The sequence below is a fragment of the Morone saxatilis genome, unplaced genomic scaffold, assembly GCF_004916995.1.
Source record: "Morone saxatilis isolate NCDOM2014 unplaced genomic scaffold, NCSU_SB_2.0 Contig2, whole genome shotgun sequence".
NCBI lineage: Eukaryota > Metazoa > Chordata > Actinopteri > Moronidae > Morone > Morone saxatilis.
Genome location: NW_023339762.1, coordinates 25,820,106 through 25,841,844, shown reverse-complemented (window position 1 = coordinate 25,841,844; position 21,739 = coordinate 25,820,106). Strand labels below are relative to the sequence as shown.

General features: G+C 43.3%; 1 protein-coding gene across 10 annotated transcripts; it reads right to left on the bottom strand.

Moving 5' to 3' along the window:
* Positions 1–21,324, bottom strand: cnot1 (CCR4-NOT transcription complex, subunit 1). Of its 10 annotated transcripts, none has more exons than XM_035664555.1 (49): positions 21,168–21,324; positions 19,260–19,549; positions 19,059–19,166; positions 17,610–17,708; positions 17,086–17,154; positions 16,892–16,946; positions 16,085–16,288; positions 15,757–15,925; positions 15,379–15,505; positions 14,882–14,992; positions 14,354–14,524; positions 14,045–14,172; positions 13,640–13,880; positions 13,396–13,515; positions 12,982–13,104; positions 12,737–12,888; positions 12,399–12,549; positions 11,998–12,211; positions 11,497–11,622; positions 11,156–11,280; positions 10,739–11,025; positions 10,581–10,659; positions 10,204–10,452; positions 9,923–10,063; positions 9,650–9,829; positions 9,415–9,531; positions 9,221–9,331; positions 8,991–9,068; positions 8,585–8,762; positions 8,020–8,174; positions 7,587–7,883; positions 7,078–7,218; positions 6,756–6,860; positions 6,478–6,597; positions 5,974–6,168; positions 5,723–5,865; positions 5,397–5,505; positions 4,930–5,099; positions 4,616–4,847; positions 4,273–4,521; positions 3,772–3,935; positions 3,525–3,642; positions 3,319–3,420; positions 2,967–3,140; positions 2,437–2,586; positions 2,164–2,344; positions 1,877–2,009; positions 1,631–1,765; positions 1–979 (listed from the first exon to the last, which is right to left on the bottom strand). In XM_035664555.1, the coding sequence occupies exons 2-49, from the start codon at positions 19,359–19,361 to the stop codon at positions 901–903; spliced, it is 7,167 nt and encodes a 2,388-aa protein (XP_035520448.1). In that variant the 5' UTR covers positions 19,362–19,549; positions 21,168–21,324; the 3' UTR covers positions 1–900. The 10 variants fall into 10 exon arrangements, with proteins under 10 accessions (XP_035520448.1, XP_035520453.1, XP_035520451.1 ...); XM_035664560.1 differs by having other exon boundaries at positions 8,020–8,153; XM_035664558.1 differs by having other exon boundaries at positions 10,204–10,443.
* Between the last annotated feature and the right edge of the window lie 415 nt (positions 21,325–21,739).

Here is a 21,739-nt window from a genome sequence, read left to right as displayed (position 1 = left end):
TTGCAGTTTGAATGCTTTATTTCCTGTATGTATGCATACTGCAGTTAAGTAGCAAGAACTAAAGGCAAACTAGAAAGAACTACAAAATACAACACATGGACCAATACATTTACAAAACATTCAAAATGTTACAAAATGGGCTGTATTGGTCCTTCTATTGTTCTTCAATTTGGATCTTTGTACAAATTGTCAAGATACGATGTCACCATCACTTTGCACAATTTACAAGTGCCAGGGAGAGACTTCCAGAGCCAGTTTCAAATGGACAAACCATCAGCAAACCTTCTCCACCAACACACCAGGAGCAGACCCCAACCCCACCTGGGAGACTACCCTCCGTCTTCTGTCCCACTCAGGGATGAAAAGGAATCAAATGAAAGTAGCAGGCAGCTTTTTTTCTTCAATCATCTACCATTCAGCCTCTGAAAGCAACCAAAAAGAAAAAAAAAAAAAAGTACGAAAAAAGGATCTGTGTGGGAGGGACGCAAACCAAGGACTTTGGTAGTGAGTGAAAATGTTTTGTTTAGATGTCTTTACATGTCAGGATACATTTTTATTTGACATGTGCATTGCTCTCCACTTATCTACGCTCCCGTGCTTCCTTTTTCCAATATTTACATCAAAAGCATCAAAAAAAAAAAGTATATTAAACAGCATCAATCCATTATCTCCATTTCAATTCAGCCCCCAAAGGGATAAACAAAAATCTAACTCCTCAGAACCATGAACTCCTTTAGAACCGTGAACAGTAGTCCTTTTCATCCACATTTCAAATGACTGTGGTTTGCCAGTTTATCCAGTGCCAACAGTAAAGAGGGAGATGTGTTTTTGTGTGGTGGGGGGGAGTGGGTCAAGGCCGCGGCATCTCTCCCGAGGGCTACGAGCTGGCTGGTACACAGGCTAGCTGGCACCGGTGCCCTCCATCACCTGCTGGGCCTGCTTCTGTCCCATGCAGCACTGGGCTACTGACTGGAACAGCCTGAGGGGAGAGGGAACACATTACCGTCTGTTACAGGGAGCAGCTTTACTTTATCTCTTCATCATTGTTAGCATCAAAATTCTCTTTGAGTTGTTCCTGCTAACAAGTGCCGTCTGTGCGGGCTCAGTTATCGACACAAAGACAACAGAACTGTGACTGCGTTGACATTAGGGGTGTAAGAAAATGTGGATACACAAGTATGGCAAGAATTTTGCATTGTAGTGTTGTAAACGCAACCAGAGGGCTCGATTCTTTATAATGATTGCAATATGTCGCCTTGATTACAGTATAAACACATAAAATATCTCCAGACTCTTGCACACCAACTCTCCACTGTGATTCTGAATATAACCGCTAATCCCCCTGCATATTCTTCATCAGGTCTTATTCTGGAGCACTTTGTGATGAAGACATGAGGGATACGCACAAAGACTTTAACAAGGAGGTTGAACAATTGAACGAGGGAGGCAGTGGTTCGCCACCGGTGGAGAACTTTGGAAACAGGATTTCTCTTTTGATATAAAGAGGAACAATGTCTCAAGCAGCTCACTTTGAACTGTTATCATGTACTGTTCATCCTACAATTTGTACACACAGCTGCATGTAAACGGGAATATTAGTGGAATATTTTGGGTCAAACAGGGAACTTACTTTTCAATCTCGGGGGCACAGTGCACAAAGTCGTGGCTCCAGAACTTGAAGGCAGGATTCTTGATCAGCTCGATGAAGGTGATGAGGAGTCCCCACGGGTGTGGCCTGTTCACTATCAGCCTCTCCAGCAGAACCCTGGAAGAGGAGGAGAAAGCTTTGACTGACGGCACTCGTGGTTAACTCGGTGACGGCTCCACGCTTCACTTCTGCCGAGATTACAGCGGCTCCGATCCGACCGCGACTCACCTGGTGATCTGCTCCTGGATGGCCTCGGTGTTGGCCTCAGCAAACAGGTAGAGCATGGTGCAGCTGAAGTAGTGAGTGTGGCTGTTGGGGTAGCGCAGCTGATTGGCGATCGCGTTCAAGAACAGGTAACGCCCTGAGGAGACACAGCAGCAGGTGTTAGAAGATCTAAACTCTTCTAGCTCACACTGAAAACACACACGATGTTCTCCAAAAGCTTTTCTCTGTTGGCTCTTTAGATAGAACTAACCAACAGTTGGACATGTGTGGTTTGCACGCTGCCACCTTACCCTCAGTGTCCAGGTCCACAGCCAGGTTCTGGAAGATATCCATGTGTGCAGAGTGGGTGATGGTGCTCATGGAGGGGGTGCTGCCCTTGTTGTGGATGTGAGCGATCGCCTGTGTGCCTACATACAACACTAGAGCATTGATCAGCTGGATGTTGTAGCGGTTTCCTGGCTCATTAGACACCTGAGAGACAATAAAGGTGACAAATGAACACAACTGTGCTGTGATCTGTTGAAGTATAATAATAATCTAACGTAGATGGACACTGCTCCTACCTGCAGGTTGCTGCGCAGCTCAGACAAGAACGTGACCGGTGAACGAGTCTTCAGGTACGAGTCCAGGTCCTTCTTGAACTGAGAGGGCATAACGCCTGTGAAGTTGGTGAGGATCCGGGGCGCGATGTTGATCTCACTCAGCATGTCCACCTGCAGACAGGCGTTAATAAAAACAAGATTAAAGTCAGGTCGCTCCTTGTGTTCAACTCTCCTTGTAGAGTTTGTGTCTCTGCTCAGTAGGAAATGGTGGAGTCTGCCTACAATATGCACACATTTTAATGTCCAACTTTAATCCTATGTGTCTTCTTTTTATTTATCTTTACATGTTAGATTATTTAAGGATGTCTGTAGCTCTTAAAGAGTATTTATTTGATTCTGACAGCATCCATTAGCCTTTTTCCTTTGTAGCATCATCGATTTTTGTTCATACGAATTATTCTGAGCTCCTAACGAATAACTTTGCTTTACCAAAAACATGTGGTTTTATGTTGCTTCCCTATCCCTTCACAAGCTGGGTTCTGTGTGTCTACCTTGAGATTGGGTGTGAACGGGTCAGGTAGCCTCATGTTCCGTGGGAAGGCACTGAGGATGAGGTTGCGGAGCTGGATGCAGTTGGGTGGGATAACATCACAGAAGCCATAATGGTAGTCACACAGGAACTCTGGGAAGTCATGCAGCAGGACCAGGAGCACTCGCAGTGTGCCCTGAAACAGCCAACCATAATAATAATAGTTAGTTAATCCATACAGTTAACAGGACATATCATCAACAGATATTGTGCTAGTAAGACTTCAAGTCTATAGCTCCATGAGATGAAATAAAACTAATATATAGCCAGTAGAGGCAGCAGTTATGGCTGCAAGTACAACAATAAGAAGGCACCTTGTAGAGGATTTGCATAGGTTTGTTGAGCTCTACATTCCTCAGGAAGGGCGCCAGGTACTTGAAGAGATCAATCAGCAGCTGTGCGTACATGGGCCAACCCTTCAAGACAACAGACCAAAATTAAAAAACCACAAAGACAGCAGCAATATTCCCGTATTAATGAGACCAAATGTGTGCATGAAATGAGTCTTATTCCTGCGTACCTTCTGCTGCGGTGTGTGTGCTAGCATCCTGGCGATGAAGATGCGATGGGAGATGAGTTCCAGCCAGGCGTACACAAAGCCGGGTGCTTTGGTGGGTCTCAGGATGTGGAAGGTGTTGCTGCGGATAAAAAAAGGAAAGAAAACAGGTCAGAAACAGAGAAAATCTTAATTCTAAGGAAAATATCAGCTTAAACTTCTATTCCATTCCTGTGCCGTCACAGTTCCCTGGCTGGGGCAGACTTCTTACCAGAAGGCGGTGAGTGTCTGGAAGTTGATGGTCTCCAGGACGTGTTCAGGGGCATTGAGCTCCAACAGCAGCATGATGAAAATGCGGTGGTACGGCAGCTGCTGGAATTCTGTCTGACGGACGTCGTGGTCCTGAATCAACACCCCAACTACAATACCGAGCACCTAGAAGAACAATGCAGAGCGCAATCAAAAGTCAAGCAAACCAACTGGTTCAAAAGCTGCCGGGGTGAATATTTATAAAGTGTAGAATCTCAGCAGCTGCACAATCAAATACAAATTACAATCAGTCTTTTACAGTTGTTTAAGGGAGAAAGTTATTGTCCCAGATTTATGCAGAATGTAACCTTCCTACTATGAGCAGCAGAAACCAGACTATCTACAACTTTCTATTGTCTTATAAAGCTTGTTTTATAATAGAGTTTCTGCACAAGTACTTTTCTCTAATGTCTCATTGATAATCATTTATATTTTGTACATATTTGTGGTCACGCTGCTGTACCTTGTTGAGGAGGTTGATCTTTGTCACTGTGTTGGTGGCCTCTCCAGAGTGTTTGACCAGCAGCGCTATGAGCCTAACAAAGGCATCCAGGTTGTGGTAGCACTTGGCTCTGATGATGGCTGCACTGGCTGCTGGGTTGTGCTGCTGCTCAGCCTGTGCCCGATAGCTTATCTCCACACACATTTCTGTGCACAGCCGGAAGAACCTTGTGATCAGGTCATCTGTCTTCAGGATGCCTTGCTGGTGCATCTGAAGGAAAAGGGAAAGGGAAAGGAGACGTTAGATAAACATGAGGGACTTTCATCATCTGTATTTGACCATCTTAACTGATAAATGAGTTTACCTGGCCAACAAAGGCAGAGAAAGCTTTGGTGCTATCCCTGCCAGCAGCAGCTGAGTGATACAGGTTGACCCATTCCCTCAGGAGGTACTCTGCCTTCTCCCTCAGGCCCGGAGGGTCATCATACTCTGAAGCCTGTGAGATCCCGGAGTGCATCATGAAGTTGGGTCCCCCGTGGGCCCGGTCAATCATGGCCTCGTAGTTGGAGCGAACAATATCCATCAGCTGGGGAAGACTGAGGAGACAAGAGAGAGTCAGTTTAAACTTCTTACATTAGAGTTATGTGCGCTTTGGTGGAGATAACAAGAGCTTTTTACCCCTCAGGTGCGTTGGCTCTGGAGTGTGCACAGGTCCTCATTAAAGTCTCAATTGTGTGGAAGAGGTCCGCCTCAGTCACATGGCTGACGCTGCGTTCATCCACCAGCAGCAGCTTCACCAACTGCATGGCAAATGCAACCGCCATGTAGTGCAATCCATTCTCCATTGACTGGAAGAAAACAAAAATCACTTTTAGCTCGTAATGACAAAGACAAAGATCTGTTAGATTCACTAATCCATTGATGAATGTTTAATACAGTGATTATACAGCTAATTTTATAAAAACATTTAACTATAGTGGATCTGATCAGACATTTTAATCCTGTTCACTCCTATTTTTCTAAAAAAAAGTCTTAATTAAAATATAAAAATGTAGTGCTTTAGTATGGACACAAAACCCCAGAATATACAATTAAAGGAAATAAACTAGTTAATGACTCTACATGTGAAGGTGTGTAATGCGTACCTGTGCCAGGTGCAGGTCGTACTGCTGCATGTTCACCAGGTGGTTCCTGATCAGAAGCTCCACTGCCTCTACGTTGTATTTGTACTCGTCACGACATTCAATCAGACACCTGTAAACAAACAGCACATATCCTTTATATGGAGACACCTTATGTGATGCACCACCCACATTTTACTTCTATTCAACATCCCTCTTATAAAATGTATGTTTTTATGTCAGATTTAATAATAATTACCTGAAAGCTAAACAAAGACTACATATATTTTTCATATCAGTAAGGGTAAAAGGAGCTTAAGACAGCAGCGTCTGATTAATATTTGAAATACCTGGTGATCTGTTTATTGCACCACTGTGGTCCGTAGGCTCGTCCATCCTGAAGGGCTTTGAGCACCAGCAGGTGGCATTCCCTGTAGCGGAGCAGCAAGTCTGCGTCAGCCCCACTAGTAGCATCCAGAAGACCTTCCACAGCCTGGAGAAATAGAGAAACAACTTAGTAAAACACACAAATGAACATAGATTACCTTCTCTCGCAACATTTCTAAAGACTGGACTGCAACTGTAGAAGTAACCGCTCTACCTTCTGCAGTAGGCCGAGTGCAGCGATGCCGTCCCTGGAGTTCCTAGCCAAGGCCACAGCCTCCAGCAGGCTGCGCAGAGCCTGTGTCAGAGGGTTCATGGCCAGGGCTGGAGGGATGGCATGAAGATGTTGCTCCAAATCTGCCATGCACTTATCATAGATCTGAGCCACGTCATCTGTGGCCCATGCTTGTTGCTGTTAACAAAAGACACAGATATCAAATTAATCAACTTTATCTTTGTTTGATTTGAAGAATAAATATGTACGATTCTGAAGCATTTTATGTATTAATGGCTTTTTATTGCCAATGAGCAAACAGGTTGTAACCCAACTTTAAAATTGACACTTTCTTTGTTGTCAAATTCTTAATGAACACCCAAAAGATGTGACGTTTATGCTTCTCTCTCTCCACTTACCTACAGTGTCAACAGTGTGCAACACAGCTTGCTTCATCCCGACTTAGGTAACATTACTATTGGGGGGGATAGCAAGAAAACCACTCACCTTCATGGGCTGAGCCAAGAAGCCAGTGGGTTGGGAGAGATCATTACTGGGTAAGAAGCCTGGAACGTTTCTGGCAAACTCCTCATACACAGCCAGTTGCTTGGGGTCCACTCCTCCCACCTACAAACAAACAATTTATTACTCAACAGGAATTTGGTATCCAGACTGTACACAGTGTCATTATCCTATAAGACAGATCCAGTAAACTGAGGAAAAACAGTAAATGATGGTTTTAACTGCAACTAGAATAAGGTTGCATGATGATGAATTGATCTCACCTTGAGTCTGATCTGCTCAGGCATACGCTCAGCCTGGTAAGTCAGGACAACAGGATCACAATAACGACGTCCCTCTTGACGTGCATGCTTCCTCAGCTCGAACTCCTAGAACAGAAGAAACAAAATTAAGAAGATGCACACTTGCTTTTCAGTAAAATGTCCCTAATCGAGAGCTACATGTATTATTCTGACAGTGGTAATTACTTTGACTAAAACTACTTTAGGCCCTCTGTCTTGAGGCTGGCATTAATTAAAGATTCTATACATGAGTATCTCTTTTCTGTAACATTGACAATTAAAGTGATCCCTTTCTCCGTCTCACCGTGGCTAGTCTCTTGTCCATTTCAGGGCCAGCCTTCTCCACAGCTGTTTTCTGAATGAAGCAGCAAGCCAATTCACAGTTGTCCTGAGCAATCCTGGCTGCAGCCTCTTCCATCATTTCCCTCTGTTGGGGGGTTGGTGCCTGAGGGAATAAACAATACCATCATATTCACTGTGCAATCTACTGCCCATGTGCAACTTTCTTTTTGCTGCTACTATTTGAGTTATCTGTTGTGGATTCTTACTGTTTTTCTCTCATACATAGTGTTTATATTATATTATTTCCCTACTCTTACTGTTTTTATACAGTTTCTCTATCCACTTTGTTGCTGTAACATTGGAATTTTCCCATTGTGGGACAAATAAAGGAATATCTTATCTTAATCACCTCAAGGTAAAGAAGCAGGAATGACACACGGTTTAAAACGGCAACAGAAGGGGAGGACGGGTGTGTGTAGGGAAGGAAAGCTCTTTGTGCATCTTCTCTTTATGTTTTATACACACGCTTACCCTCAGTGCCGCAGCAAAGCTGTTCTTAAGGTTGCTGGCGATGCTCATGAGCAGGGGCTCGCGGCAGGTGATCATGGCCATGCCGGCCGTGAGGTTTCTCATCATATGGTGGGCAGCCACACGCATGCGGGACTCCTCCGAATCCAGGGCAAAGTCCTTCCTGATGATCTGCTCACAGGTCGTCATGGCAATTTTGATAGAGCGGTCAACCACAGGATGCACGAGCTCCTGTACAGCACGCTCTACTGATTGCCGTACACACTGCTTCAACTGAGGATGGGCCTGTAGCAGTGGGATCTGAAGAGAAACAACGAGGGAAGAGTGAGAGAAACGTCAAGAAAATAAAACAACAAGAGAAAGAAAAACCGAAAGAGAGAAGATATGTCTTTTAAATGGTCCATTAACCCTCGAGCAGTAGTTTGCAGGTACTTACGTTGACGTTTATATTAATGTGTGGAGCCAGGCCTGCCAAGGCATACACATTGATGTCATGGTAACTGAACTGTGGGGTGGGGGGCCCAGTGGTTGTGCAAGTGGTGGTGGTGGCAGCTGGGGTGGAGGGAGGGGCTGCAAATGGAACAAATTCTCCTGTTGGTCACAAAACGCTAATTGGATTAAAATCACAAGAAAAAGCAGATTATGCAGAAAACAAACAGAAAGCAAGCATATCGGCAACGAAAGCGGGTTCTACCGAGAGTTATGGGTATGTGATGTGGTCACAATTTATATTGTAATGAACATCACAGTATATTCAGACTTTGACAGAAGTATGGGCCATGATGTGTTTATCCAACCATGTGACGTGTCATCACTCGGGTTGTTTTTACATGAGAAAACTTTCAAACTCCGGATGGATACTCACTTACCGCCAGAGGCAACGGTGATAAGTTATGCGAAACAGACAAACATGTAACTTAAATTAAAGTTGTAGCTCAAGTCTTAGAGATGTAGAGTACGTAGAAAGCAGCACAAAGCTACAGCAAATATGGAGTATCCACCTGTGGTAGAAACTGGCAGCATCTCTTCTGGAGGCTTTGTCTCTTTCTTTGGTGCAGACAGCTGCTCCTCCAGGCTCTTCAGCTTGTCTTTGTCCTTCAGCAAGTTTCCCGGCTTGAGGTCGTTGATGTCCAGAGACAGGTTCTTACACAGAACTTCAATCTCAAACTTCAGGTTCAGCTGCAGTAAACAAGAGAACAATGTGAGCAATATCTTCATAGTTTTTCAGTTTAATGTGATTTTATTATTATTGGTAAACAGCTCTTTTATATTATAGCTGGAATCTGCATGCAGGTTTAGGCAACAGGTTGATATGAATGGGTAATAAACATGGCAGGGAATTTGGAAAATGCTAAATGGTCACTGAGATACGGACAATAATGTGGCTACATGGGAAGAATAATGTACCTTGAGGTCATGTTCCTGATGCAGCTCAGCGAGAACATTCATGATGGCCATGGTCCAGGGGTTCTGGGGCCTAAAGACCTACAACACCCAGACACACAGTTAAAATCACTACTAAGAATCCAAAGAAACAAGTAAGTACAGGCCAATGTATAGAGTTATTTGTGTATAAAGTAAATGACAGCATGGCAGTCGTATGAGGTCATCTTTCCGTTTACACCTGCGTTACTCACCATGCTTCGTAAACTGGACTCCAAAACTTTGGCCACAAAAGGAACTACATACAGCAGCTCCTGCTGGCCTTTCACATAAGCCTCCAGTAGCAGAGATTTGACTTCCAGATCCTGGCAAAAGGAAATAAAATGTGTTAGCCAACAGGACTCCTAGCACATAATGAAACACTGGAACCAACAAAATCTGAACTTACTGTATAAAGGATAGGCTTGTTTTTAGCCAGTGTAATCATGCCCAACCAGTGGCCCAGGTTCTTAAGCAGGGAGCGATCAGAGAAATTGGCAGCTGCCTTGTCAGAGGTCAACAGAACCTGAAAGAAAGAGATGGGAGGAGTGTGTAATATGTTTACAAATTATGACGGTTCATCAGGCAGGAAATGAGAAAAACGTGAACCCCTTAAGTTCCCATGTTATCCCCCACGGTTTTACCTTGATATTCCTGTAAGTCTCATTGAGGACCATCTTCACAAACTCAGGGTTCTTGAGGGTATCCAAAAAGTTGGAATAGAGACTGTGGAAGTTGGGCTCAATGCTGACACGCTTCATCACCAGGTACTGAGACACCCAGGGCATAAACTCCTCCTTCACTGTTTCCTTCAACTCCTCAACCTGAAAAAAGCAGATGTGGTTTTAAGAAAAAAAAAAAGTTTCTATGACTATAAAGGTTCCTGAGATACAATTATTTTTGGTTTTTCACTTTACCTTCTGCGTCATGTTGGACTGAGAAAGGTTGTTGAAGATGAAAGCAATCTTCTCCTGGACATTCTCTGGTGGCTCTACAATCCTTTCTGTTTGGTCAGTGGCCACCAGCAGGGTGTCAATGTTGGTTGTGTTTATGGAGGGCTGCAGGTAAGAAGAACAAGAAGAACTACCTTTAAAAAACCAGTGCGAGTCTATGCTCAGTATTTCATTTAATTAGTTATAAATGGAAGCATTGACAAGGTAAGGTTGTTCAGACATAAAAAAAAAAAAGGCAAACTCACAGGGACGTCTTTCTTGAAGGTGCTGGGTGTAGGTCTTGTGATGGTGGTGGTCTTGGTTGCTGTGGTTGTAGTTGTTGTGGTGGTGACCAGAGTGCTGGGCTGACCTGGCGGTGGGGGTTTGGGGCCACCCGGTTGCTGCGTCTGGGCCTGAACGTGTGCCAGTGCCAGGCTGCCAGGGGTGGTGATGGAGCCCTGCATCTTCACCGGAGGGTCCCGTGACTGTTGGCCATACTCGATATACTGCACACACAGGATATTGAAAGGTGCAGAGCGAGAGATTTAATTTATCTGAATGTGGGGAGCCTATTCTCTAATCAGCTGGGAAAATATAACGCTATAAAATGGTGAGCAACGGTAAATTAAGGAAACCTGATTACCTCTTGTAAATGGTGGGGGAATTGCAAGAAGTGGGCAATTGAAGCCAAATGTTGACAATATTGAGGGTAGTCCTTTAGTCTGGAGATATAAGAGATGTGTTAGCCTGAGAGAAGATGGCTGTGTTACTATCATTTTACAAAAGAGAACAACTCATTACCTGTTTTTAAACCTATCTAGGGCAGCAATTCCAAAGTAATACATTTTGGATCCGTAAGGTTTTCTTAAGGCTTCAAGAACATATCGGAGGGCCAAGCCCAGGGCCATGTAGGTGACAAGACCCTTCTCGATAATGCCACCAAAAAGGCATGCAGTGATGTGCAGCTCCTTGTCTGGGTACTGGGGGAAGAATCGGTACTCCTCAAACAAGTTCCGAAGCATGCAATTGAACACCTCCCGCTCCCGCTTGATGGTTGAATCCTTGAACCTCTGCAGCATCTCCAGTACCTAGTAGGGGGGGGGCAATAACATAGAGAGAGGGGTTAATTCAAAAGAGCAGCAACATTATTCAGAGTTTATGGAAAAGTAGGACTGAAGTCAAAGCATGTGAGTTTTTGGCAGTGACAAAATGACTTACTTCATCCACAGACATCGTTGGGTGAGGTGGGTGGTTGTAGATGCGCTGGAAGTAACTGTTTGCTTCGTCATCTATCTCCTTACTAAAGTGCTGGTTTGCCTCGGGCCACACCTGAGAAAGGTCAGCTGGAAGAAGGAGTAGAGAAAAGACATTTTAACTCACTTGAATGTTGTAATCTGAAGGAGGATGAGCCAAAGCAATTAACACATCAGTGAAAGAAACTGCAATCAAGTGAGGCATCAGGAATCAGAAAGTAAGGTTAGACAGGTGTTCAATGCTTAAAACGCAGACAAATGACACTAAAGTGGGGCTGACGGCATAAACAGACTATTTCCTCTTACTCTGCTGAAAGGTCGGTGGGTTCAGGCCTGGTGTGCTCATCTTCCTGGTGCCAAAAGGGTCTGTGTTCACCGTTGACATCCCCAGACTAGAGCCAATACCAGAGCCGATGCCTGAGCCCAAAGGACCTGCAAGTGACAAAGTACTTCAGTCATTTCAATCCACACTTACCTCACCCTCTGAACTACGATCCCTTGTCCTCGAAACTTAATAAGAACAAACTGTGAGTGTTCTGCTAAAGTCAACCCTTACAAAATGTTTCCCCCTTGTGTTTGTTTCTGAAATTCTCAACATTATACAAACGTATGAAGTTAGGGGTCTAATTGAAGTTATGCCATAGTTTGTTTAGGTTCACTGTATGTAGAATAACATAGAAATAGTGTACGAAACCAGCTCCAGTCCACAGAATCCAAAGATAGAAGAAGATGTAATATGATTTTAGTATAAAAATGTGCCTTGCTTGTTTGTCCTATAATAAAATAATAAAAAAAATTGCATAGTACCAGAGTCCATACCAGGAAGCTGCGAGGACAGGCTGCCAATACCCCCAAATGGTGTGCTGGGATTAGGGTTGGAGAGTGGTGGGAAAGCCTTTGCTGGGGACTGGGGATTACTGAAAGCTGAACTCAGTGAGGTTGGGAAACCCTGCATGCTTTGAGTGTGGGAGGTAGCTGTGCCTCCCAGGGTCAAGGAACCCATACCAGATAGAGGGTCCATCTAAAGAAGAGCAGTAAAGAGAATTAAGCAGGAATGGGAAGAGTTAGTGCTACAAATGTGAGATACGCTCCAGCAACACATGGATGATGTCCAAAAAGTATCAATTATGCCAGAACTACAACAATAATAAAGGTGTTTTTAGCAATTTGGAAAAAGCAGATCGGTTTTGTTGACAACATGAAAATACCTGCACAGGAGAGATAGCATCCAGGCTGCTGGTGCTGGGGGCACGTCCCTTTGGCATTACCCCTGGTGGTGGCTGGCGGGCTTTATTCATCACATTGCTGCAGTTGGCAACCATGGTCAGGATGGTTTCTGACAGCTCCTGGGACACACTCCTGAAAAACAACGAATTACACAAATCTTCAGTTATGGGTTGCAGCGATTGGTGCCTATAATTTCTATACTGAGACAAGACTTGTATGTTCAAAACACCATCAAATATAACCAAAGGTGGGCTTCGTTTTTTCTAGAATGTTTTTGGGCTTTTATTGCCGTTAATTGACAGTGAAAGCAGCCTCTCACCCAGCACAGGACTGCAGGCAGGCCAGCATGGTGGCTAAGGTTTCCGGGGGCAGCTGGGCGCTTTTGGGCTGGTCCTTGTCCGGCGCCAAGCCCCCCATAATGGATGGACAGCGCCTCTTCAGGAATGTCACACACGCCTGGATAAAAGGTTCCTTAAACGACACAAAATGATTGTTATGGTAATATTCTCAGAAACACACAATGACACAACTATAAACGCAAGTAAGATCAGTTTGAAGACTTACCCCATGCTCTCTGATTTTGTCAGTCAGCCATTTATCAAGTTTGAGGTATTCACGGCGAGAGGCAAGTGCAGCAAGGTCAATAACAAAGGCAAATGGAGTGCCATTCAGCAACATCGATAGAGACTAGGGGAAAAACAAAACACATTGGCTTATTGACCACAATCAAAATGACACATACATTAATGATAAAGCCAAGAACACCACAGGATATATGTCCCTATACCCCCTAATTTGTCTTACTTTGACGTCATGTTGACTAAATTTAGTTGAAGTTATAAAAGACACGTGGTGGAATATTATTGAATGCAACAGTCTTGTGCGCTACAACACTAGTGCCTAATTATTATGCCCATTTAGCTTGAGGGTTTAATGTTCAGAGCAGTCATGTCAGTGATTTAGTCTACTCTGACAAACCTTCAAGTCCTGGGCCACATCCAGGATGCGAGACAGCTTGGCCTGGTCATACTGCTCCCCTCTCATATACCACTCTGCCATTGAATGCATAATAAGCTGACGGATGGAGGGAGACTGTCCCTGGAAAATAACCACCAGGTTTTATGAGTACACAGGTTGTATAAGAATAGAATCAGAACAAAAACACGACTTCTTGACTTGAAAATCGACCAGCATTCACAGCAAGACAGTTTCTAACACCAACCTGTCCATGCCAGGCGTAGTGCAGGATAATGGCCGAGTTAGGGTGGTTGCCCAGAAAGATGGGCATGAGGGTAGAGATGAGTTCATGGCGCAGCGTGTGCCAGGAGGTGGAGATCTGCAGCAATGCCAGCACCAACATGTCTGGGCAGTGCTTGATCGGGAAAGCAAACAGCTGCTTCACCTGCTCATACTGGCCCACCTCAGACAGCCTCAGCAGGCTTTCCACCAGGTCCAGACTTTTCCTGTGAAGAGAAGGGGGACAATGGGTCAAACACATTATAGCATCAGCCCTGTAACCCTCAAGAAGCACATTCAGTAGCTCAAAATATGCCTCCCAAATGTGCAGCTGAGTGACTAAACCCAGTAAGGGGATAAAAACAAATGCTACACTCTTGAAGTTTCATACCAGGTGGCAATCTCTCTGTTGTCATCCTCTGGTGGGGCCTTAAGGATGTCAATGGCCACAGTGTGGCAAGGGTAATCAGCAAAGCAAAACACTTCTGGGCTCATCAGGGAGTGCTGAATGAATGACAGCTGCAAAACAGAAACAGAGCAATTAGAGATTCAAAGAGGAAATACTCAAACCGCACTGTGTCCAGACAGAAATCAATTCCTACATTTTCCTTATTAATGTTTCTTATTTATTAAGTTTACCACTACACCTAAACACTTAAGAACTCACATCATCCTGACGGAGCAGATATTGGTCACTTACCTGTCCCTCAGCGTGTTTCCATGGCCGATAGATGAGATCGACAGGGAAGACCTCCATGCCCAACCCTCTCTGAATGCCGTACACCACTATTTGCAGGCCTTTGCTGTCCCGGATTATGAAGCCTGGGTGGTCGAGCTCGTATGTCACCTCTTTGAAGTTCAGGTTGGGATTCTAGGGGCACAGACAAATATCCACAAGTGAGACAATAATCAGGTACAAAAAGAGTTCTGCAACCCTTCCAGAGTGACCGTATACAATGATGGGTGCATAAGCTACAGGAGCCCGTAATGTTCTAGGATTATTATGGCTTTATGGAAAAAAGATTGGGATCAGACCATTACATAATGGCCATTTGGTGAAAAGCCATCAAATTTTGAGCAGTAAAGTAGAGCTGATGCACAAACATGGTTGCGCAATGCATTTATTCTTGCTACTCAAGACTTTAAAGTGTAGTATGTGAAAATGTAATACACATTGAATAAATATTATACTGGAAAAGCTACGGCAAACTAGTTTCGGTTCACGTACCACTTCTTTCACGACGTCGATGAGAACCTCGACGTTCCACGTGTGAGCCTGCGAGCCATCGTTCTTATCCTTACCATCGCTCCAGATGCCACTTCCTGGAGCAGAGATGGACTGCAAGAGAAAAACAAACACACAGGAATAGAAAATGTAAGTTCTGTTGTATTGAAATGTTGTTAAGAGCCCAAAAGTCAGTACGCTCAAACCAGAATTAACCAACATATTGAATATTACTGAATCAAACGACTGCAACATTGACAGTACGAGTGACTCCTTTCATTAATTAACCAACTCTCCATGTTTTACAGCCTCTACTTTCACTTTATGTTTGAGTCTGAGCGGGGATTGTCAAAAGGATCTACACTCTTTTTATACCTACCCGTAAGACATTGAACAGTATTGAAAGAACCAAAGTTATTCAAAAACAAAGACACAAACAAAAAGAGACCTACACCATTCGCTATGAATTAACTAGAGGAAAAATCAAATAAGCAACTCACCTGTAGCGGGATGCCATCGGTTAGGCCAGAGTGTGTACGAGCCATCATGCCCAGGACCCTGGCTACCTGGCTGGCCGTCACCTCTCTCACCCCATACTGGAGGATTATGTTTCTGCACTCATCCAGACTGGAGAGAGAGAGAAAGCTCAAACAGGTCAGTGCTGACTATGATCCATCAAATGATACTCAAACTGTATGAGGGATAGGACACTCGGGTAACTTATTTTATTGTTACAGAACATGTTACTATCAGATGTCCAGATTTGTCTAACTGCAAAATGATGTCGTGTGAATTCACAGGTTTACAAAGACAAGAGGCTTTTAAAAATATAATTTGAAGGCCTTCGCTGAGGATGCAGAGTTTAAATATAAATTCACCTGGCACAGAAGCCATAGCCAACTTCTTGCATGAATTCTGCAAGAGAACTCTCCATCATGGTCTTAGCTAACTCCCCCGAGTCTGGCAGGATCCTGTCCATGAGAATGTCCCGTTTTTCAGGGTACAGCAGTGGTGCGAGCACCACAGGGCAGCGCTCCTGGGGGAAATCTGAAGCACAACACAATTAAATAAACAAATGTGGCACAGCAACACTGAAAAACAATTAAAAAAAGGGACAGAAATTGTTTCTATTCAGTCTGATAAAGCCGTGTCTGTTAAACTATAAGAATTTAGATGCTTCAGGACCTAGATGGTTACACCCCGTACCTCGGCAAAGTGTCTTCAGGAAGGCGTCAATCTGCTCTTGCCCTACCCCACTGGCTCCCTTCTGGCCAAACAGTAGATGGGAGAGCAGCAGGTGCAAGACCTCTATGGCAATGTCTTGGAAGCCACCTTCCTGGTTTCCGCCGAGATCCGCGTCAACGTATGACCGCAGGAGGTCTGGAAGTTTCTGCTTGATGAACTGCGCAGCTGAGAAACGGTCAAAAACAACTTGTTAAGAAGCCACAGACTTTATTTTCTCTGTGCTGACAAGCCGACATTAAAAAAAAAAAAACTTAAATAAATAAATCAGTCAGTCATTAATTTTCTTATCTTCACTCTTGCCATTAACACACCATTGGCCAATGTCTGTCCAAATGGTGAACTTCTAATCTTGCTTCAATCTAAAAGAACAATCCGTGTTAAAACTGTTCGTAACGCTAACCGATTACACGGACAGGTTTCGTTCACCTTTCTGTTCTGTGAATAAGCGCAGACATTCAAACTACTTTTGATTATATGTTCAATGTCTTCAGGGAATTACTGAGGTTATATATCTAGGGCTGAACTGACTCTAATACAAGTACGTTGGGTTATAGCAGAAGTCTCTCAACCCACTGCTGAGACGTTTCTTGTATCTTTACTGTTGCTCTTTAATAAATCAAATGTATGTCTTAACTGTATCTGGGATTGTTCATTCATTTGCTGGTTAGACTAAAAAGATCGTTAACTTGCCCATAGTGCAAGGATTATTATGTTCAACTGAATGCCAGACAGCAGGTTTAAATGTGCGGCTCTACTAGAATTACTTACCAAAGCCCCGAAGGTCTGTGTTGCTGGAGTTGAGCAAAGCAAGGCCAAATATCACCTGGGAAATAAACGAATAAATGTCAAACGTGTGACTCTCAGGTAACCATCGATGTTTCCTAACTACAAAATGTGAATTTGTTCATACAGTACGTGGTTCAGATTGGTAGTTAATGAACCCCGGTGCAGAGCTGGCTCACCTCTTGGACCTTGCTGAGTTTAAGAACTTTACTCAGTTGAGTGAATAAGTGGGCCGATGGCTTCAAACTCTGAAAAGACAGTTTAAGTCAAACACGTTAATAAAGAGGACACGTCGTTTTTAGATGTATAAACAAAATATCGGTTCACTTGTGGGTGTCTGAGCTGATGTCTAAATAAGTTACAGCCTTATATGTCAACTGAAAGTCAGTGCATTTTTAAAGATTCATAGATCTTGTAAAAGATTGCGACTCAGTTATGTTTCCAGCTAAGAATCCTGAATCTCTGATGCACCCTAACAACAAATCCATGTTCAAAAAACACATTTTAATGTTTGTTTACGTTTTAATGTAATGTTTTCTATATAATTAATAATTAAACGTACTTTTTATACATGAATCTAACCATATAAACATTGAACTAGACAAACATTTTATTGCGGACTCACATCTCTGCACTTGTAACCTGTGACTGTATTTTATTGCCTGCTTTAATAGCACCAGGGCTGTGCAGGTCTGCTACTTACCTTCTGGTAGTGCAGGGGATTGTCAATGGCATAACACAGAGTAGAGATAAAGTTTGGCTTTGATATCAGCGACACACACTCCTGGATCAGAAACTGTGTCTTGGGCAAGTTGAAGAGAAGAAGAGAAGAGAGGAAAAAGAACAGAGGCAGGTGAAGAATAAGATGTGTAAGATGTGTGACAATAAAACAATGAGCTTTATTAAATTCTATATTAAAATCCCAAACAGGGAATCAGCTGGCATGTGTATATTTGTGTTTTATTGTTTTGTTTTTTACATTTTTACAGAGTTTTTAAGTGCGCACTGTTTCACGAAATTAAAAGATTGTGCTTGATTGCCAAGTTGGGAAGGAAACCAGAGTAACGTGTCCAGTTTATCTCTCAATCTTATCTGAAACACGTATTTTAATCATGTGGTAAATGTTTTGTCAGGCCTCTCTGATAACTATCATCCACTGGAAGGACGATGCGTCGCTGTGTTTTTTGCCTCTAAATAATCAACCTAACAAACGTTTCCTATACAGTAGACACTGGTGCAGTAACTCTCAGGCATTCTTTATAGCATATTTTGCTGGACTGCTCAGGGTCTAGGATTAAAATATCAAATATTACCGTAATTTCCCGACTATTGAGCGCACCAACTACATTTAAAAAGAAATAAAAAAGTGTACATAAATAGGCCGCACTTGTCTATAAGCCGCAGGTGTCCTCGTTGTTGTCGTTGATGCCAAACTTACGTGCAGCAGCTCTATTTCCTTTCCGACAGCCAGATCGATTGCCTTAAAAACTAAAAGCTTTCCTTATTGTGTATTCCATGATGAGTGTGTGTGCATGATGCCAAAATTGCCGATGATGAATTCAAAACAATCAAAAACTAGCATCTTCTCGGCGCATTATCTTTCCTACTTCTGCCCAGAGCGCCCCCTGGAAGCCGATAGCCCATAAAATCTACAGATTAGCCGCATCGTTGTTTAAGCGCGGGGGTTCAAAGCGTGTGAAAAAAGTAGCGGCTCATAGTCCGGAAATTACGGTATATATAAAGATAAATGTACAAAAGGTTTGGAGTTACTGCGACAAGCTTATTATTCATTTTCTTTAACATTTTAGAGGCTTTGAGAGGACCAGACCAGCTGACTAACACCTTGTGCAAATGTGAAACTACAACAACGGATGTGTGAAAGTTTAAACCGTTCAATTAGAAAACCACTTTTCTACAAATTTGTGTATTTATCCAGTTGAAAACACTTCAGATCACCTGAAAGGATTCAAATAATGCTCCTGTCTGGGTCAATCAAAGTTGTGGGACTCTTACTTATAGTAAGTGGCGCTAAAAGTAACTGTTTTTAGACCTAAATGACAATAAAGTAATAAATATTGTGCCCGAAAACGCCATTTCTGTTTTATACGAGCCGCAAAAATGTCACGCACACGTTTTCCTAATCAAAAATTACCTGGTGAAAGTCCTTGCCACTGCTTTTACCATCGCCACTGAAATCCACATGGGAGAAGAGACAGCGTAGTAGATGCCTGTCTGCCTCAGGACCGTGACGATTAACAATCTGAGCAGGAAGGAAAAACATCAGCACGCGGACAGAAGGAGACATTTTAAAAGACACTTCACATGGATAAAACATAAAATATAAACCGCTTACATGCTGTATTTCTTGCTGGCTGGCTCGGTAATTCTTCTTTGTTAAATTGTCCACCAGGTAGCTGATTTGAGACAAAGCCAGCGAGAGCGAGTCAAGATTCATTGCTGGTCGGGGCGGAAGCAGGCGGCCGAGCACGGCGCAAAATCACCATTATTCCCCTTTAGTCACTGCAGTGATAGGTTACTTCTGCTCCCCCCCCCCAAAAAGGTGTGAAAAAATGTTGTCTTCCAAATGAGATTTCGGATCAGTGGCCCCCCGGTGCTCCTTCAGTTTAGAATCAAGTTCAGCATCTGTAAGAAAAAGAACAAAAAGAAAGTTTAGAAACACAGAAAAAGTTGCTGCGAAAGGAACGAAAACTACAAATCTGGTGTCAGAAAAACACGTTTGTTTCGTGCGGAAACGATTTTAAAGAGTTTTTGCAGCGAAAATTAAATGCGAGAAGCAAAAACTGATCTTTGGCAGACTGATCGTATCTCAGCATCAGTCTGAACAATCACAATATGATGTTTTTACCGCGTTGTGGAGCCCCAATATTTACAGCAACACACAATATTGTGACGGGCTTTTGAGGCCTAAGTGCAAACAAACCAAGATGTGCAGTGAAATATATCAGTGTCTGCTAATAAACCCCCCAAAACACGGTTAATATGCGTTAAAGTGAGGTAGTTTCACACTCGTATCTTCTGGGAAACATCAAAGTCACATAAACTTCCTCCCCCAGTCGCTTGTAGGCCTCAACATCTTACACATATTTTAAAAAAAGAAAAACCCCTAAAAGTTAAGTGAACTAACTCCTCCGCTCACAGAAACACACACCTACCACAAGCAGCTCGAAGCACGACAGAAAGTAGGAAACATTCAGAGCAGCTGAAGCGTTTTTTCTGCACAGTTTCAACAGCAAGTGTCCGAAACAAAGAGCGGAGCTAACGCGAAGTCAGCTCCGCCCGACCCGCACGGTTCTGCGCGTTAACCGGGGGGCTTCGCTTCACCCGCACAGCTGCAGGAAAGTGCGGTTTCGGTTCCTTCGTGGTTTAAAAACAAACTGCAACTCCGGTTAGGACGCTTTGGGGGGGAGGTAGGGAGGAAGGGAGGGAGAGAGGGGGGAGAGCAACCTTAGCTACGCGAGCTAACGTCGCCATGACGCTGGCAAGATGAAGTTAACGAACATGTTTACTGAGCTGTTCCGTTAACGTTTAAAACCGTTAAAAAACCCCGGTTACACGCCGCCGTTTACCGGGCACACTTTCACCCAATAACCCGTGTTGGTGTGTGTGTCGATTAAAGCACAACCCACCCGGGATCGATACCTTTTAACTTTAACCTTTTGTGAAATGTTCCCAACTCCCTGTGAGGCTAATTAGCATCGGACGAGCCAACGTGAGCTCCGTCTCCCTTCTCCGGCGTCTGAATCAGCAAAAAAACATCATTTAGTCCGATTCCTTTTACGTGAAACTAACCGATAATGTTTTGGACAACTTGATCGATTCTAAAAAATGCTTTAAAATGATTATACACACATGTTTTGGCCGCGGGGGAAGAAGGCCGCGAGTACTGCGGATGGGGGAGCTAACGTTAGCTGCTTAGCTCATTCGCTCGGCTCCGGCTAATCTAAGGAATCACTTTCTGCCTTGTAGCGCAAACGTTAGACGCAGCCGGTGTCAATACGGACTCAAGCCACAATAAAACAAACATATATATATATATAGCCACCTACATCGCGCACGAAACGCTGCTAAATTAACGAATTGTTACTTTCAGGATGTGAGCAGTATGACAGCTGCTTTCCAGCACATAGACGCCCCCCGCGGTGGTGGCTAACGACCATCCTCCGCTGTTAAAAACGCTATTTACGAGTTAAACGTTAAACCTGTCGACGGTTTTTAACACGCTGCGATATGAAAGCCTCACCGTGCTCCCATGAAAGTGAATCAGATGTTCATCCCGTCTTGTTTTCTCACAACAAACTTGACCGAAATGGAAGAAGTCGCTGTGCCTCCGAGTCTGTTTGATTTTCAAAATAAGATGGCGACTGTCACCACCGCCGGCGCGCTCACGGGCTCGAGACGAGTGCGTGAGCTTAATCCGCGCGACACGGAGACGCGCGCGGTGCTCGCCCCGCAGACACCGGGTCCGTGCGGGGGTCCGTGCGGGGGTCCGTGCGGGGGTCATCTTAATAATAACTTTTAATTTGTATAGCGCTTTTAAAAACATGGTTTATACAAGAATACGATTTATAATCCCGAAGAATTATAAAATAAATAATAATAATAATTATTATAATATTATTTAATAATAATAATAATAATAATAATAATAATAATAATTATTTATAATAATAATTATTATTATTATAAATAATAATAATTATTTATAATAATAATTATTATTATTATAAATAATAATAATAATAATATTTAATAATAATAATAATAATAAATAACAATAATAATAATAATAATAATAATAATTAATAATAAAGT